This window comes from Podarcis cretensis, assembly GCF_951804945.1.
Source record: "Podarcis cretensis genome assembly, chromosome: 8".
NCBI lineage: Eukaryota > Metazoa > Chordata > Lepidosauria > Squamata > Lacertidae > Podarcis > Podarcis cretensis.
In genome coordinates, this window is record NC_137177.1 from 3919150 (window position 1) to 3938358 (window position 19209).

General features: G+C 48.5%; 1 protein-coding gene across 4 annotated transcripts in view; it reads right to left on the reverse strand.

Moving 5' to 3' along the window:
• Window positions 1-1245: 1245 nt before the first annotated feature.
• KLC3 (kinesin light chain 3) overlaps window positions 1246-19209 on the reverse strand; it is a 30227-nt gene continuing 12263 nt past the window's right edge. For 3 of the 4 annotated variants that reach the window (XM_079985557.1, XM_079985555.1, XM_079985556.1), the window contains exons 4-13: window positions 18850-18928; window positions 14341-14563; window positions 13283-13370; window positions 10117-10218; window positions 9381-9554; window positions 6967-7066; window positions 5932-5975; window positions 4836-4969; window positions 2948-3014; window positions 1246-1864 (exon numbers count right to left, since the gene is read on the reverse strand). In XM_079985557.1, coding sequence (XP_079841683.1) covers window positions 1784-1864; window positions 2948-3014; window positions 4836-4969; window positions 5932-5975; window positions 6967-7066; window positions 9381-9554; window positions 10117-10218; window positions 13283-13370; window positions 14341-14563; window positions 18850-18928 — 1092 coding nt within the window. In that variant the 3' untranslated portion in view covers window positions 1246-1783. The remainder of the gene's footprint in view (window positions 1865-2947; window positions 3015-4835; window positions 4970-5931; window positions 5976-6966; window positions 7067-9380; window positions 9555-10116; window positions 10219-13282; window positions 13371-14340; window positions 14564-18849; window positions 18929-19209) is intronic. The other variant, XM_079985558.1, reaches the window with a different exon arrangement.

Below are 19209 nucleotides of genomic sequence, written 5' to 3' on the forward strand. Positions count from 1 at the left end.
ATGAAACCCGCAAGCACAATGATTCAAGCACAATAATAACCTTCTCCCCCCTGCAGTTTCCAGCCATAGCCTCAAAAGTCATCTCCTTTTCCATGAATGTGCCCAGTCCTCTTTTAAAGCCATGCAAGGTGATAGCCATTCCTATGTCCTGTGGCAGGGAGTTCCATAGTTTTAACAACGTGCTGCATGAAGTTCTTTATCCTGAACCTTGCAATGTTTGCCTTCATCTAACGCTCACAAGTTCCAGTGTTAGAGAAGGTGAAAAACTCCTCTCCACTTTCTCCAGGTCACACATCATTTTTATAAAGAGAATAGAATAGAATTTATTATTTATACCCCGCCCATCTGGCTTGGTATCCCCAGCCACTTTGGGCGGCTTCCAACAAAAGATTAAAATACAGTGGTCTGTTAAACATTAAAAGCTTCCCTAAACAGGGCTGCCTTCAGATGTCTACTAAAAGTCTGGTAGTTATTGTTCTCTTTGACATCTGGTGGGAGGGCAGGAGCCACTACCGAGAAGGCCCTCTGCCTGGTTCCCTGTAACTTGGCTTCTCGCAGGGAGGGAACCGCCAGAAGGCCCTCGGAGCTGGACCTCAGTGTCTGGGCAGAACGATGGGGGTGGAGACGCTCCTTCAGGTATACAGGACTGAGGCCGTTTAGGGCTTTAAAGGTCAGCACCAACACTTTGAATTGTGCTCAGAAACATACTGGGAGCCAATGCAGATCTTTCAAGACTGGTGTTATGTGGTCTCGGCGGCCGCCCCCAGACTAGTTGCCACATTCTGAATTAGTTGTAGTTTCTGGGTCACCTTCAAAGGTAGCCCCACATAGAGTGTGTTGCAGTAGTCCAGGCAAGAGATAACTAGAGCATGCACCACTCTGGCAAGACAGTCTGTGGGGCAGTAAGGGTCTCATCCTGCGTACCAGATGGAGCTGGCAGACAGCTGCCCTGAACACAGAATTGACCTGTGCCTCCATGGACAGCTGTGAGTCCAAAATGACTCCCAGGCTGCGCACCTGGTCCTTCAGGGGCACAGTTACCCCACTCAGGACCAGGGAGTCCTCCACACCAGCCCGCCTCCTGTCCCCCCAAAACAGTACTTCTGTCTTGTCAGGATTCAACCTCAATCTGCTAGCCGCCATCCATCCTCCAACTGCCTCCAGGCACTCACACAGGGCTCTTCCCCTTTTCCCCGTCCACTACATTAATGAAGCAGACAACATTCAGCAGTCGCTGGTCCAGTATCCATTTACAACCATTTATTTGGGACAGAGAGATATGCTTCCTGTTGCATAAATACAATAAATATTGTGACTTTGGCTGGAGGGAAATAGCGATTTTTTTCCACTGGGCGGGGGGGGGGGAGAGGAGTGCAACTTTACCTGGTTGTACGCAAAGAGTTAAGGCAGCAGCAGAGTGGGGGGCAGGCACCCTCCTGTCCAGCTGCTTTGGAAAGGGCCACCCACTGCCCCCCCCAGAGGACCTGAGAAATAACAGCCTGTTTGTCCTGATTGCAGGGGGTCCGGACCTGATCTCCATCCCGGCCCACCTCTTGCAGGGAAGACCCCTCATGCAGCCACACAGGCACCAGGGAACAGGGACGTTCCAAGTGTGGGATGGGGGGGGTCTCCACTTTGTGCAGGACCCCCCGCCCTGGTTCCAGCAGCCCCACAAGCTCAGCTGAAGGCTGGCCGAGGGGAGGAGAGAGAGAGGCTCAAGCTTCGGCCCAGCCTAAAGGCAACAGCGAGGGAAGCGCGGCAGGAGGAAGGGGCCGGGCCAGGCTTAAGTGGAGCTGCTTTGCATGAGGTCCTGGGAGCTGGAGCTCAGCGTCCGGGCGCCAGTCAGGGTTCTGCTGCTGGGCTGCTGCAAAACAAACAGACAAGGCTACAGCACTGCAGCAAAAGCCAAGTTTCTAGTTCTCATTTCTTTGGTTTTCAACCCCTTCCTTTGAGGCTCTGCCTAAAAGAGCATAAACATAAGAACCCAGATTCCTGTTCTCACAGCGGCCAACCGGGTGCCCATCACGGAAAACCCACGAGCAGGACCCGAGTGCGAGAGCAACACTGGCCTGCTGTGGTATCAAGCCACTGGCATTCAGAAGACCTTTGACCGTACAGCCCAGCCAGCATGGCTAGTAGCCATGAATTTATCTTTGCAGTTCTTTCTAGTAAGTACCATAATAATCATGATTATTTGTCGGCAGTTTGCAGAAATCAATTATTATCTCCAAATGTGGCGGCTTTGAATTTAGGAGTGAGTGCCATCCAGCGGAAGGGAGCGTTTTGGAGACTCTGTAGCTGCCACCTGGGCTCGCTCGTCAACAGTTCGGATCATCAAGTTGTTTCTCTTCCTTAATTTATAACTAGTATCTTGTAAACTTTGGCTCGACTTTGCGTTTGGCACTGCCTACAAAGTGCTCAGCTCAGCCCAGCTTCACGCAGCCTCGCAGTTTAGGGGAGTTAGAACAATAAAACCATGAGATGAAACGATAAATTAAAACAAAAAAAAGAAGCACTAAAGAAATAAAATGGAAGAGGATAAAAACAAATGCTAAGAGTTGGTTATAGAGCAGAAACTTGCCTTGGAGTTGGCCTTAGAGCTCAAAACCCCGTTTCAAGCATTTAGCAGCCATCTTAAAACCCTCTATCTCATCCTCATTTAAAGCCACCCAATTTGGGGTTCCTGTGGCAGTGAGTTACACAGATGCACTTCTAAGGGGCTGTAGGCCAGTATCTTCCAAACTGACTGGCAGGCCAGCAATGCCAGGAAGGCACATGCCAGGGCAGGGAGTGGCAACGCACAGCCTTTGCTAGCTGGGCTGGCAGGGCCCCCTTCCACCAGCCACAAAGGAAACTGACCCCCCAGGATTTCCTGCATGTAAGGCAGGGCTCTGCCCCCGCAGCCCTGGCACCTTGCCCCTCCTCCTCTCCCCTGCCACAGACTCACCGTCGGGGACGCAGCAGCCGCTCTCTCGCCCACGTGCAAGACGTTCAAAGAAGTGGCTCTTTTCATTCTGTCCAAAAAGACAAACGCCTGTCAAGTTTTGATGCACCTGTGCATGCCCGGTTTCTGAGCACAATTCAAATGGTTGGTGCTGACCTTGAAAGCCCTAAACGGCCTCAAAGGCCCTGTATTCCTGAAGGAGCATCTCCACCCCCATCGTTCAGCCCGGACACTGAGGTCCAGCTCCGAGGGCCTTCTGGCGGTTCCCTCCCTCCCTGCGAGAAGTGGGCCTTTTCGGTAGTGGCACCCGCCCTGTGGAATGCCTTCCAGTCAGATGTCAAGGAAAGAAACAACTCTCTGGCTTTTAGAAGACTTCTCAAGGCAGCCCTGTTTAGGGAAGTTTTAAATGTTTGATATTTGATCAGGTTTTTAGTACAGTGGACGCTCGGGTTGCAACGTGATCCGTGCGGCATGCATGTTCACAACCCACAGCGACGTGTCTGCGCACGTGTGCGTTGCGATTCGGTGCTTCTGCGCATGCGCAAAGCGCGATTTAGCACTTCTGCGCATGCGCGACCTCCGAAACCCGGAAGTAACCCGTTCTGGTACTTCCAGGTTTCGGCGGGTCCGTAACCCGAAAAAACGCAACGTGAAGTGTCTGTAACCCAAGGTATGACTGTATTCTGTTGGGAGCTGCCCAGAGTGGCTGGGGAAACCCAGCCAGACGAACGGGGTATAAATAATAAAATTATTATTATTATTATTGGCTTTTTAAAGAATCATAGAATTGGAAAGTTGGAAACAGCGCTCCCCGCGCCCCGTAATCTAGCGCAACCTCCTGCAAGGCAGTAATCGCAGCTCAAGAATCCCTGACCGATGGGCTGTCCAACTGCCAGTGAATCATGAAGTTAGAAGGGACCCCCAAAGGTCATCTATTCCAACCCTCTGCAACAATGCAGCTAAACCATCCAAGACAGATAGCTATCCAACCTCTGCTTAAAAACCTCCAAAGTTGCGAAGAGGGGACCACCTTCCCAGGGAACCTCTTCTACTAGAGTTCTTCCTAATATTTAGTCAGAATATCCTTTCTTGTAATGTGAAGCCATTGTTTCAGTTCCTGCCCTCCAGAGCAGGAAGACACAAGATCTACCCACCCGGGAAGAATGGCAGATGAAGGTGATGGACTACATGGAACTTGCGGAAATGACTGGCAGAATCTGAGACCAGGGAGAAGAGTCGGTGGAAGAAGATTGGAAGAAATTTAAAGACTATTTACAGAAACATTGTAAAATTAATAACTGTTAGAAGGATGTTGGAATAATATTATATGATTTTAGCAGGAATGATATAAAGGATTTGGGAATAACTGTTAATTGGTGAAAGGAGGAAAAGTAAAGTTACATCATATTAAGATAATTTACAGGACTAAAATTTTAAAAGAGGGAAAGGATTTGCTGAAATGGATATTTGATCTAGAATACAAAAAAGGGAGGTATGAGGAGGTCAAGGAAATAAGCTAATGAAAGATAAGTAATGAGAAGATTTGCTGTATTTTTCTTTGCGTTTTTGTTTCTGTTTAATCGATTTTATTTTTCTATTTTTTCATATTGTGATGTGTTGTTTTATTTTTGTTTTAATTTTGTTTAATGTGGTATTTTTATTTTTTATTTTTGTAACCTTTAAAATTTTAATAAATATTATTTTAAAAACAACAACAACAAGCTTGCTCCATCAGCCCTTCAGATATTTGAAGATGGCTGTCATCTCACCCTCTCCGTCTAAACACCCCCAACTCCCTCAACCATTCCTTGTGAGAACGGTGTTTGTGTGAGAATTGCTTGCTTGGAGGCAAACATTCCTGCCACCAGATTCCAGGGAGACCCAGACTCACCCTGGGGCCGAGGCTGCAATAGGTCGCCGTCCGCCTTCCCCTTTGAGTTTGGAGACGAGTTTCTCGCTGCCTCGCTTGAGGGACTCGCGGAAGCGGGAAAAGGAGCTGCTGCGCCTCAGGTTCCCAAGGGAGTCCTGGCAAAAAGTGAGGGATCACAGAATTGTGTAAAGCGAAAGGACCCCTGGACGGTTAAGTCCACTCAAAGGCAACTGGGGTTGTAGCGCTCATTTCGCTTTCAGGCCGAGGGAGCCGGCGTTTGTCCAAAGACAGCTTTCCAGGTCATGTGGCCAGCAGGACTAAACTGCTTCTGGCGCAACTAGACACTGTGATGGAAACCAGAACGCACGGAAACGCCGTTTACCTTCCCACCAGAGTGGTACCTATTTATCTACTTGCACTTTGACGTGCTTTCGAACTGCTAGGTTGGCAGAAGCTGGGACAGAGCAACGGGAGCTCATTCCGTCGCGGGGTTTCGAACCGCCGACCTTCTGATTGGCAAGACCAAGAGGCTCAGTGGTTTAGACCACACCGCCACCTGTGTCCCTCTACAGATCCCAAAGGATCATCTAGTCCAACCCCCTGAAATGCAGTTAAAAAGGTAAAGGTAAAGGGAGCCCTGACCATTAGGTCTAGTTGTGGCCGACTCTGGGGTTGTGACGCTCATCTCGCTTTAGTGGCCAAGGGAGCCGGCGTCCAGCTTCCGGGTCATGTGGCCAGCATGACTAAGCCGCTTCTGGCGAACCAGAGCAGCGCACGGAAACGCCGTTTACCTTCCCGCCAGAGCGGTACCTATTTATCTACTTGCACTTTGACGTGCTTTCGAACTGCTAGGTTGGCAGGAGCAGGGACCGAGCAACGGGAGCTCACACCGTCACGGGGATTCGAACCGCCGACCTTCTGATCGGCAAGTCCTAGGCTCTGTGGTTTAACCCACAGCGCCACCTGCGTCCCTCTGAAACGCAGGAGCCACAGTTAAATCCTGCCGCGGGTGCAAAGGGTACCACAATCTTTCTGCAGACTAGGGTGGGGAGGTGGGGTCAAGACCTAAAAACAGAGAAGAGGGAGGGAAGCTCCCCAAAGCAGCCCCAACACAAACCTGGCTATACAGAGCACCTCTTCCGGGTCCCGTTCTGCTCTCATCTGAAAGATGCAGGGGAAAGGATGGAGAGAATAAGAAAAGGTTGCCAGACCTCCCCGTTTCCCGGGGACAGTCCCCCAGATTTACAAATCAGCCCCCTGACAAAATCCATCTATTTAGCAGGAAGTTGAAAAGTGTCCCCGGATTCATTGAAAAAAATCAGGTAACCTTAGAAGATGATGCTCCTTACCTTTCTCACCCTGACCTAGCCACAGTGATCCACACTACGGTCACCTCCAGACTTGATTACTGTAACTCGCTCTACGTGGGGCTGCCCTTGAGACTGACCCAGAAACTCCAGCGGGTGCAGAATGCCGCGGCGAGACTCCTTACGGGGTCTTCGCTGCAGGATCACATTCACCCAGTGCTATACCAGCTGCACTGGCTCCCGGTGGAGTACAGAATCAGGTTCAAGGTGCTGGTTTTAACCTTTAAAGCCCTATACGGCCTAGGACCCTTGTACCTACGGGACCGCCTCTCCTGGTATGTCCCACAGAGGACCTTGCGGTCTTCAAACAAAAACATCCTGAAGGTCCCGGGCCACAGAGAGGTTAGGCTGGCCTCAACCAGAGCCAGGGCTTTTTCGGCCGTGGCCCCGATCTGGTGGAACGCTCTGTCACAAGAGACTGGGGCCTTGCGGGACTTGACATCTTTCCGCAGGGCCTGCAAGACAGAGCTGTTCCGCCTGGCCTTTGGTTTGGACTCGGTCTGACCCCCTCCTTTCATAATCCTCATAGAACTCTAGCCCAATGGTTGCCATTAATTTGATTCTGAATTAGTTTTAGAATGAATTGATTTTAGAACGCTGTGTTACTTTTATTGTTGTTAGCTGCTCTGAGCCCAGCTTCGGCTGGGAAGGGTGGGATATAAATAAAATATTAGTAGTAGTAGTAGTAGTATTATTGTGCACGGTTTGCCGCTACATCGCCCTTTCCCAAGCTTCCCTCTCCATACACTGCTGCAGAGAAACACAACTGCAAGCTGGCTGCTCACCGCCTCTGCTGACGCCCAAATCCTGGTCATGTGTGGACAGAATTTCTTTGTAGAGCTCCTCAGCCTGTTGGTACTTGCCCTGCTTCAGGTAAGATGATGCCTGGGCGAGAAGAGAGGAAGGCAATTTTAGCTGGGTGGCTCCATACCCGATGATGTCACCTGTTTCCCTACTGAAAAAACAATTAACTAGAAAGGAGTTTGTTTTTATCTCATGTGGTGGTCTTCTAGTAAGGTTAAGGCTTACTGGGAAATGATATATAATGAAATGAAAGGGATGTTTAAAATAAGGTTTGTAAAAAAAACCACAGAAGCTTTCCTTTTGGGCTTTATAGGGACAGAACTACCCAAACTGTATAGAGATTTATTCATGTGTGCGACTACTGTGGAAAGAATGTTACTTGCCCCAAAATGGAAAGAAGCAGAAGTTCCAGCAAAGGAAGAATGGATACAAAAACTTACAGGTAAACTGTAAACAGATAAGAAAAATTGGCAGGATTATTGTAATAACCTGCCGTTTCATAAAAGTTTATACTTAAAGAAGATGAATAAATAAGCGAATTAAGTTAATTTGGATACGCAGAAGGTATTAAAAATAAATTTAAGGAACTGCAGAAAGAGGGGGAAGAAAGTCGAGTTTTGAAATGTCAAAATGATTGCAAAATCAGTGAAATGTATAAACCTGAAAAGTACAAAAAAATAGAAAAAGAAAAAATGAAAAAACAATTACAGTGGTGTCCCGCAAGACAAACGCCTCGCAAGACGGAAAACCCGCTAGACGAAAGGGTTTTCCGTTTTGGAGGCGCTTCGCAAAACGAATTTCCCTATGGGCTTGCTTCGCAAGACGAAAATGTCTTGCGAGTTCCTGCAGGTTTTTTTCCCCTCCCCCCCCTTTTCCTAAGCCCTAAGCCGCTTATCAGCTGATCCGCTGATAAGCCGTTTATCAGCTGATCCGCTAAAAGCCGCTAAACCGCTAATAGCGCTAATCCGCTAAGCTGTCAATGGGCTTGCTTCGCAAGACGAAAAAACCGCTATACGAAGAGCTTCACGGAACGGATTAATTTCGTCTTGCGAGGCACCACTGTAACTAGCTTTTATATCATTCTAATTTTATGTACTGGCAATGAAACCCTTTCTACAGGGCCTGTTCCCCTGTAGGTCTAAGTTTCACTTTGCACTTTGATAACCTAGGTTGAATTTTAGCTGGTTTACATTTTTCACTGACAGCTGGTTACCTCCAGCCGAGCTTTTTTTCATCTGCAAGAGCAGCCTAACCTTTATAACCTAGGAAATCCTGCTTGCAGATTTTTCTATTCTTCCGTAGTCAAATTGCATGCATATATATTATGGCTGATTTTTGCAATCAATGGCTTGTTCCCAAGCTGCACCGAGGCAGCAAAGCCATTGCAAAAACAAATAAAAGATAAAGCTTTAAAGTGGCTGTTGTGAAATGCTGCAAATATTGAAATGTGTGTTGCTTGTGCCCAAGAACACCTCATCGCTATTGTTACTCTACATTAAAAACAGCACAAATACTGAATCATTATGAACCATTTCGAAATGAAACACCAGCACCGAGGGAGTCAAAAGGAACCCAAAAGTGTTAACAGTCCTGCAATGAGCAGGGCGGTCGAGTTGCTGAATAGTAGATCCTTCTATAGTAGATCCTGTCCAAAGTCATCTTCTATAGTAGATCCTGTCTGTGAAACGCCCACCCCCCCAACTGAGAAGCCTGCCTGGCAACAACCTTGTCATCGTTTGGGCTGCACCAATCATGGGGTGCTTTTTCTCTGATTTCTGTGTATTTTTTTTCTACTGTACAGTCATACCTCGGGTTGAATATGCTTCAGGTTGAGTGTTTTTGGGTTGCGCTCCGCAGCGACCCGGAAGTAACAGAGCGCGTTACTTCTGGGTTTCGCTGCTTGCGCATGCGCTCAAAATGACATCACACGCATGTGTGGAAGCAGCAAATCGCGACCTGCACACATGCAGACGCGGGTTGCGTTCGCTTCAGGATGCGAACGGGGCTCTGGAACGGATCCTGTTCGTATCCAGAGGTACCACTGTATTTTATTCTTGTAAACCATTTTGGGACCTTTATTGAGAAAGTCAATAATAAACTGATGGAGGAGAGGTCTACTGATTGGCTACCAGCCACAATGACCATGTTCTGCCTCTGGCAGTTGGGAGGCAGCAATGCTTCTGAATGCCAGTTCTTAGGTTCTTGTGGAGCCTCCAGCTCCAGAGGCAGTCTACCTTGTTTCCTAGGTTTTTAGGATTATTTGGCCACTGCAAGAACAGGATGTTGGACTAGATGGTCCTCTAGCGGCCAGGCTCTTCTGATGTCCTGAAAACTAAACTTCCTCTGGCTGACACACACACACACACACAAAAAAAAAAGTCTCCCCATCGTTTACCAGGTTGTTCTTCGTCTTGGCCACGTTTGGGTTGTCAGGCCCCAGCCGGGTCTGGTAGATGCAGAGAGCCCTCTGATAATACTGCTCCACCTCCTCAAACTTCCCTTGGTTCTGGCACAGGAGCGCCAGGTTGTTCAGCTGCTTGGCCACGTCTGGGTGATCGGTGCCCAACACCTAAAAAACAAGAGTGGGTAAGAGATTCTAGCATTAGGACCTGGGAGAGACCAGGGTTCAGATCCTTCCGCTGGGTGTCACTGCCTCTCTCAGCCTGGCCTACCTTGCAGGGGTGTTGTGATGGGGATTAAATGAAGGAGGGGGGGGAACCAGGCATATACTATCTAGAGCTCCTCGGGGTGTGTGTGTGTGAGATATAAATGCATTCATTCTCGAAGTTTTGGGAGAAAAGAAATGCGAGTTTTCTTTTTAAAAATGCAGATTGATGCAGTGCGCGCCGCACACACACACTCACACACACACACTGCTTTAATTGCAGAGACCAGAAAGAGGTTGATTTCGCCAGCCATATTGTCAGACCATCCTACTGCTAAAATGTGAATTTGAAAGAGGGCTTCATGTATTCCACAATTCTGGGTCCGGCGCTCAGTGCTGAAATCAGCATAATCAGAACCTTGTCTGTCTGTCTGTGTCTGGTTTGTTTTTTTAAATGAAGTTAAATTTCTAGTCCTTAAGACAGGTTGAATACAGTTTTTCTTGGGGCCTCCGGTTAAGCCTATACCTTCTCTCGGATCTCTAAGGCTCTCTTGCAGAGCGGTTCAGCTTCCGTGTATTTCCCCCTCTTGCCATAGAGCACGGCCAGGTTATTAAGAGTCGCGGCCACCTGTCAGAAACAGGAGGAAAGGTTTGATTATTTCTTTATTATTTTTTTTAAAAAAAACATTTATTAAGCATTCAACACAAATTTGCACAACAATACACCATGTTGCATTTTCTACAAACTACATGCACGTACTTTATGTAGAAAAAGAAGAAAAAAGAGAGAAACAAGAAGAAAATAAAAGATAAAGGATGGATTAAATAAAATCAAATAAACTTCCGATGATTCTCATTGTACTGTATCTCATTTATTATTTTATACACAGTATCTTACTGTTATTATTTGTTTTTCTGGTACCACTGTATATACAGGAGGTATCAGGGCGGTTCACAGAATAAAATGCAGAATCAAAATAAAAACAACAGTACAGTGGTATCTCGGGTTAAGAACTTAATTCGTTCCGGAGGTCCGTTCTTAACCTGAAACTGTTCATAACCTGAAGCACCACTTTAGCTAATGGGGCCTCCCGCTGCCGCCGCGCGATTTCTATCCTCATCTTGGAGCAAAGTTCTTAACCCAAGGTACTATTTCTGGGTTAGCGGAGTCTGTAACCTGAAGCGTATGTAACCTGAGGTAAAGGTAAAGGGACCCCTGACCATTAGGTCCAGTTGCGGATGACTCTGGGGTTGCGGTGCTCATCTTGCTCCATAGGCCGAGGGAGCCAGCGTTCAGCTTCCGGGTCATGTGGCCAGCATGACTAAGCCGCTTCTGGCGAACCAGAGCAGCGCACAGAAACGCCGTTTACCTTCCCGCCGGAGCGGTACCTATTTATCTACTTGCACTTTGACGTGCTTTCGAACTGCTAGGTGGGCAGGAGCAGGGATAGAGCAACAGGAGCTCACCCCGTCAAGGGGATTCGAACCGCCAACCTTCTGATCGGCAAGTCCTAGGCTCAGTGGTTTAACCCACAGCGCCACCCACCTCCCTTGTAACCTGAGGTAAAGGTAAAGGTAAAGGTACCCCTGCCCGTACGGGCCAGTCTTGACAGACTCTGGGGTTGTGCGCCCATCTCACTTAAGAGGCCAGGGGCCAGCGCTGTCCGGAGACACTTCCGGGTCACGTGGCCAGCGTGACATCACTGCTCTGGCCAGAGCCAGAGCCGCACACGGAAACGCCGTTTACCTTCCCACTGGTAAGCGGTCCCTATTTATCTACTTGCACCCGGAGGTGCTTTCGAACTGCTAGGCTGGCAGGCGCTGGGACCGAGCAGCGGGAGCGCACCCCGCCGCAGGGATTCGAACCGCCGACCTTTCGATCGGCAAGTCCTAGGCGCTGAGGCTTTAACCCACAGCGCCACCTGCGTCCCCGTAACCTGAGGTACTGCTGTACTAATAGTGACACCCTGAACTTGGGCAGGTAGCAAATTGGCAGCCAGTGAGCAGACCTCTGAGGCCAGGACTTCCATGCAGACAAGTCCTCATTGCTGTCAGCAATTGTGCTGCAGCATCTGGCACTAACTGCACCATTTGGGGAGGGGCATCGGCCAAGCTCTCCTCACTGCCCCCCCTGGAAGGCCTAGCACCTTTTAAACACCACATCTTTGGGAGCCTGAACCATCAAGAAGGCTAATCACCGAAGAATGGATGCTTTTGAATTCTGGTGCTGGAGGAGACTCTTGAGAGTCCCATGGACTGCAAGAAGATCAAACCTCTCCATTCTGAAGGAAATCAGCCCTGAGTGCTCCCTGGAAGGACAGATCCTGAAGCTGAGGCTCCAAGACTTTGGCCACCTCATGAAAAGAGAAGACTCCCTGGAAAAGACCCTGATGTTGGGAAAGATGGAGGGCACAAGGAGAAGGGGGCGACAGAGGACGAGATGGTGGGGCAGTGTTCTCGAAGCTACCAGCATGAGTTTGACCAAACTGCGGGAGGCAGTGGAAGACAGGAGTGCCTGGCGTGCTCTGGTCCAGGGGGTCACGAAGAGGCGGACACGACTAAACAACAACAAATCTTTGGGAGCAAAAACGACTCTTCAAAACTTCCAAGGGCGTCCAGAAGAGTTGTATTTTTCCTAAGAGAGTGACCTGCCCCTCCCAAGAAAAATGGTGTGATGGCCTTGGATTCGGACTCGGATGCTGAACCTGAGGAATCCCAGCCTGCACAGGAGTCCCTGCCTCCAGAACCAGCTGAGCCGGGGCTGGGGCCTGAGCCTGAAGGGTCCTCACCTGTGCTGGATCCTCAGGTGCAGACACCAGGTGATTCCACTCTGGCTCCTGAGGTGATGGAGGACCCATTGCCTGCAGGTGCTCCACTCTCAGCCCCGTCAGAGGAAGCTGAGGTTGCCTCTGGGTCCAGTAACCCTCCAGCCTCTCCTGAGCTGCAGAGGCTCAGGGCAGAGAGGCGGAGGGAACTAAGTTCCCACAGGAGGAGTGCTCACCTTCAGGCCAGGAGAGGTGAGTCACCTGTGGACTGGGGCCGCCCTATGCCTCGGGGCAGATAAAAGCCGGCCAGCCCAGTCCCAAGTTGCAGAAGCAACACTGTTGGTCACCAGTTCCTGCCTGCACCCTGTCCTGGGTTCCTGACCTCACCTGACTCCCTGCCCTGTACCCAGCTTCAGTTTTTATGGACTGCCTCCATATTGCTCCTTCAACCTCGGACTGGACTTGGACCTCACCTCTCGATTAACCCACGGGACCAGCACAAATGATCTCTGCCCCCACCCATCCAAATACCGTATTTTTCACCCTATAGGACGCACTTTTTCCCCTCCAAAAATGAAGGGGAAATCTTGTGTGCGTCTTATGGGGCGAATGCAGGCTTTCGCTGAAGCTTGGAGAGTGAGAGGGGTCGGTGTGCTTCAGGAAGCTATCAGCAAGCCTGGGGAGCCCGCGGGAGTTCCTGCAGGGCTCCCTAGGCTGTGGATAGCAGTCTGCTGGCCGGAGCGCGGGGGGGGGGATAATTTTTTTTCTTTATCCCCCCCCCAAAAAAAAACCTAGGTGTGTCCTATGGGCCGGTGCGTCCTATAGGGCGAAAAATACGGTACTCCCAGAGGAGAAAACACAAGGAAGAGAAGCCTTAACAGGACCCGAGCAGCATCACCCTCCACCGAGCCCCAGAAGGTCACTCACGGCGGGGTGTTCCACACCCAGAGTCTGCTCCCGGATATCGAGGGCATCGTTCAGCAGCTCTGTGGCCTCCTTGTACTTGTTCTGGTCCCTGCGGCAGAAGAAGTCGGCATGAAAAAAACACAGGAGATTGAAAAATGTTTACTGAATATATGAGAACAGCGTACAGCTGAAAACGCTGGCAGCATTGAGATAAATTCAACAGTGTAAATAAGTTTTGGTGGATGCAATAATGGAGTACTGAATGGCATAGTTTTTGTAAAATATGTAGGGATTTATTATACGTAACGTGAACCATGGAAAAAGAAGGGAAGTCGCTGATAAGGATGTATAAATGAGGACTTTAAATTGTAAAATATAAAATTTAATTATAGATAGATAGACAGACAGACAGATAGATAGAGATAGATATGGCCTTCAATTTGAATTAGCCTGATCCTCTATTCCCTTTTCCCTTTCCTCTTCTATGAAGAAATCCTTTCTGGGACCCCACATTTAAACTCTTCCCTGGTCACCTTGCTGCCCTAGTAGGACCAACTTGGCCAGTTAGCCCTGGTGATCATTTGATGTCTACTGACTGGGACTCCCCCCCCCCCAAAAAAAAATGACCCCTGAATTTTTGAATTTTATTGATATTGATGCTGCATTTTATGTTGTGCTTCATGCTGTTTTAAAGTCGCATTTTAACCAATGTTTTATATTTGCTGTTAGCCACCCTGAGCCTGGTTTTTAAACCGGGAAGGGCGGGGCTTAAATAAAAATTTATTATTATTATTATTCTATATATGTCATGCGAAAAGCATTGGTGTCTCAGCCACACCTGCAGAAGGAGTCGGCCAGCAGGACTCGGCCAAACACGGTAGGACATCTCTAAAAGTTGCAACCTCAGGTTCCTGCAGAGGATGCTTATAGAATTGGGGAGTCGGCAGGGGCACCCAAAGGACATCTAGCCCAGCCCCCTGCAATGAAGGAATCAAAGCTCTAAGTCTTCTCTTTCCAAGGCTCTTCTCAGCAGCCCTGGACCTTTTCCCACACAACACCCCCCATGCCATCCCCCTTACCTATAGACCAAGGCTAAGATGTTCAGCATGGTGGCCACATCTGGGTGGCTATGTCCAGAGCTCTTCTCTAGGTCTTCCAGCGCCTGTTTGCAGAGGGGGACGGCCACTTCGTAGCGCCCCTGGGAGGCGTACTGGATCACCAGGTTGTGGAGGGTGCGCAGCCGTGCTGGGATCTCATAGCCCCCTTGCTGAGCGGCCGAAGCGGCTGCGCTCGGGCTCCCTCCTGCCACAGACGAGAGAGACGGGTAAGTCGGGCCCATTGCAGGAGGAGATTCCTGAACCCAGAACCCATCCGAAAATGTCGGGGGGTTAGAACAGTGCTTCTAATGTGGAAATATGGAAACGACGACGGGCGCCAGGATTGAGATTTGGAGTTATGCTTCAAGGTCCAGACTCTGGGAAGCCCGAAAAATTAATAATTGCACTTTGGAAGATCATTCAACCATTTTTTATTTTAGTTTTTTATTGGATTATGATTTGATATGTTAATTGGATGTTTTTTGTTGGAAAATTAATACAAATGATTTAACAAAAAAACAAACATTGCTTCCCAAACTTTTGAGAGCCATTGTCCCCTCGGTTCCAGAAACTCAGCGTTATTCAAAATAGCAGTTTGCACAACCCGCTAAGGAAGATATGTCACAATAAAATTATAAGGTAAAGGTAAAGGGACCCCTGAATATTAGGTCCAGTTGTGGCCGACTCTGGGGTTGTGGCGCTCATCTCGCTTTACTGGCCGAGGGAGCCGGCGTACAGCTTCTGGGTCATGTGGCCAGCATGACTAAGCCGCTTCTGGCGAACCAGAGCAGCGCATGGAAATGCCGTTTACCTTCCCGCTGGAGTGGTACCTATTTATCTCCTTGCACTTTGATGTGCTTTTGAACTGTTAGGTTGGCAGGAGCTGGGACTGAGCAACGGGAGCTCACCCCATCACGGGGATTCGAACTGCCGACCTTCTGATCGGCAAGTCCTAGGCTCTGTGGTTTAGCCCACAGCGCCACCCACGTCCCAATAAAATTATAATCGGGAATAATTAATTAATTGCACGTTTGTTCAAAACCCAATTAAACTATGGAGTTTAATTAGTTCAACAAAACTAATTGATTTGATCCTGTGATGCCAGCTTTTCGAAGTCCGGATACTTGTTGGCACCTCCAAGCGCCCTCCCTTTGCCTATTAGCGCTGCCCCCAGGTCACCCCATGCCCCCCCCACAAATGGGAGAAACCACCCACTGGGTTAGAATACGGCCTTCACTGGGGTGGGGTGAAGGTTAAACACAATCCCATGTAACCCAGCCAAAAACTGGCCCTCCGGTCTAGCTACCAGGAAGACCAGTGGGGGTTTTAGGTTACTAACCAATCACTTAATTCCACTTTGCCAAGACATTCTATCTCTGACTGCGGGGTCACCACACCAGGGAAGGAAAATAAGAACGAACCCAAGAAGAGGGTGCTGGATCAGGCCAAGGGCCCGCCTAGTCCAGCATCCTGGAACGTGTCCAGAGGAGGGCAACCAAAATGGTCAAAGGCCTGGAAACGATGCCTTATGAGGAACGGCTAAGGGAGCTGGGCATGTTTAGCCTGGAGAAGAGGAGGTTAAGGGGTGATATGATAGCCATGTTCAAATATATAAAAGGATGTCACATAGAGGAGGGAGAAAGGTTGTTTTCTGCTGCTCCAGAGAAGCGGACACGGAGCAATGGATCCAAACTACAAGAAAGAAGATTCCACCTAAACATTAGGAAGAACTTCTTGACCGTAAGAGCTGTTTGACAGTGGAATTTGCTGCCAAGGAGTGTGGTGGAGTCTCCTTCTTTGGAGGCCTTTAAGCAGAGGCTTGACAACCATATGTCAGGAGTGCTCTGATGGTGTTTCCTGCTTGGCAGGGGGTTGGACTCGATGGCCCTTGTGGTCTCTTCCAACTCTTCTATGATTCTATGATTCTATGATCCTGCCTTCACAGTGGCCAGGCAGCTGCCTGTGCAAAACCAACAAAGCAGAATTCAGGCAGAAGAGCAACTCTCCCCTCCTGCTGTTTCCATCAAGTGGGATTCAGAATCATTGATGCAACCAACTTTGGAGACAAAGCACAGCTAGTATCCATCAGCAGCCCTTTCCTCCTCCATGAATTTGTCTCGCTTTCCCTTAAAACCATGTAAGTTGGCATTGAAATAAAAATAATAATAATAAGGTCTTATATAGATAATAAATGTTCATAAAGGTACCAAGCAAACATGTACATAAATATATAAACCACATGTCTGAAGCAGCACAGGAACAGCCACGGCTCCCAAACTGACCAAATGTTTTCTCTGCAAAGTCAAAGCCTCCCCATTGTCTTTTCCTTCACAAATCCTGTCTTGAGGGTATGTCTGTGTATGAATAGGGTGAGCCTGTGACCTGGCCCAGGAACTAAGTATTTATCACTACAAAAGACTGGCCAGGCTCCCCAGGGTATCCAATCAAGTGAGCATTAACAGGTGACCTGCCAGACAGGAGATAAACAATGCACTCAGATTTCTGCTGTAGACCGCCTCTTCTGTGAAGTAGGTATGATGTATCGGGGTGGGGTGGTATTGAGCTACACCCCTTCTGTGATGTAGGTATGATGTTTCTGGGGGTGGTCTTGAACTCCAGGGTGGGCAATTTAAAATATCTATATAAGGGCGGACACACCTGTGTTCTGGGTTCCACCTCCTTTCCTGCATGTGGGGGGAGCACCCTGTTGCAACAGATCAATAAAGATCAGGCTTACTAGCTGCTTTGCTTCTCAATATTCTCTGGTTGGCCTCTGTTATTTTCTCCTACAGATGGAGAACCTGAAAAGGACTCTATAAGGGCTCTTGTGTTCCCCACAAGGGAATAAGGGCAGATTTTCGTTTCATAGAATCATAGAATCATAGAGTTGGAAGAGACCACAAGGGCCATCAAGTCCAACCCCCTGCCAAGCAGGAAACACCATCAGAGCACTCCTGACATATGGTTGTCAAGCCTCTGCTTAAAGACCTCCAAAGAAGGAGACTCCACCACACTCCTGGGCAGCAAATTCCACTGTCAAACAGCTCTTACTGTCAGGACGTTTTTCCTAATGTTTAGGTGGAATCTTCTTTCTTGTAGTTTGGAACCATTGCTCCGTGTCCGCTTCTCTGGAGCAGCAGAAAACAACCTTTCATAGAATCATAGAATCATAGAGTTGGAAGAGACCACAAGGGCCATCGAGTCCAACCCCCTGCCAAGCAGGAAACACCATCAGAGCACTCCTGACATATGGTTGGGCAGATTTTCATTTATTACAGCAGCCACCACTGCCTCCTGTGGCAGGGAGTTCCACAGTTTAACTCTGTGCTGCGTGAAGAAAGACTTCCCCAGATCATAAAAAGGAATCCTTTTCCTGCTGGGTTTTTGAGCAGCTGGAGAAGTAGGCATGCTTAGATACTTTAGTAAAATATTTATTCATTTCCATTCCACGTTTCTCACTCAGCAAAGTGGGATCAAAATGTCTGCATGCATCCATCCTCTTTCTACCATTGTTCCCTATTTAACCTCAGCCATACCCGACAGGTGCACAGGTGAAACCCATCACCTGGCCTGCATTCAATGGAGCCCTTCCTCTGAAACTCAGGCTAAGTCTCTCCAAGGCAGCCTCTCCCCAACTACAATTCCCTTGTACTATAACTCCCATCCGCTCCAACCAGCATGACTGTCCACTGTCATGGAAGTTGTACAGTAGTCCCTTGGTTCTCAAACGTAATCTGTTCTGGAAGTCCATTCCAAAACTAAAGGTGCGTTTTCCCATAATGCAAAATGAATTAATCTGTTCCAGACTTTTAAAAACAAACCCCTAAAACAGCAATTTAACATGAATTTTGCTATCTAACACAAGCTTCCTCAAACTCAGCCCCCCTAGATGTTTTTTGCCTACAACTCCCATGATCCCTAGCTAGCAGAACCAGTGGTCAGGGATGATGGGAATTGTAGTCTCAAAACATCTGGCGGGCCGAGTTAGAGGAAGCCTGATCTAACAAGACCACTGATCTATAAAATGAAAGCAATAAACAATGTACTGCAATCACACAATCAATCAGTAGCTGAACTGGGTTCCTCACCGTCGCAAAAACGCAAAATAAATAGCAAAAGCGTAACACTCAAAACGGAAGTGTGGCACTCCAATCGGAAGCATAACACTCAAATCGGAGAACGTTCAGCTTCCGAAAAAAGTTCGCGAACCAGAACACCTACTTCCTGGTTTGCAGTGTTTGGGTTCCAAGTTGCTTGAGTACCAAGGCGTTTGAGAACCAAGGGACCACTGTAGTCCTGCCCCCCCCCCCAAATGGAGGGCACCCAGGTGGGTAATGCCGGCCTGAGGTGCTGCTTTTGTGCAACTGGAAACAGAAAGTTGACCTGGGGCCAGAACTGAACCTCTGGACGAGCCTCGGTTTCATTGCAAGTTGGGGCTAAGCCTCAAAAGACATGTGCAGGTTAACACGCATCATCGGCCCATGTACGCACCCTGCCTCTGTTCATCGTCATCGTTGGGGAAGAGAGAAGACAGGCTGTCCTTCCTCTGCTCCGAGTCGTCTTTCTCCGCCTGCAAAGAGAGTAAACGCAAGGCCCGCATATCCCGGCTTAGAAACAAACAAACAAACAAACAAACAAACATAATAATAATAATAATAATAATAATAATAATAATAATAATAATAATAATTTATTTGTACCCCACCCATCTGGCTGGGTTTCCCCAGCCACTCTGGGCGGCTTCCACAGAGACCAAAAATACACTAAAATGCCACACATTAAAAACTCCCCTGAACAGGGCTGCCTTAAGATGTCTTCTGAATGTCAGGTAGTTGTTTATCGCTTTGACAT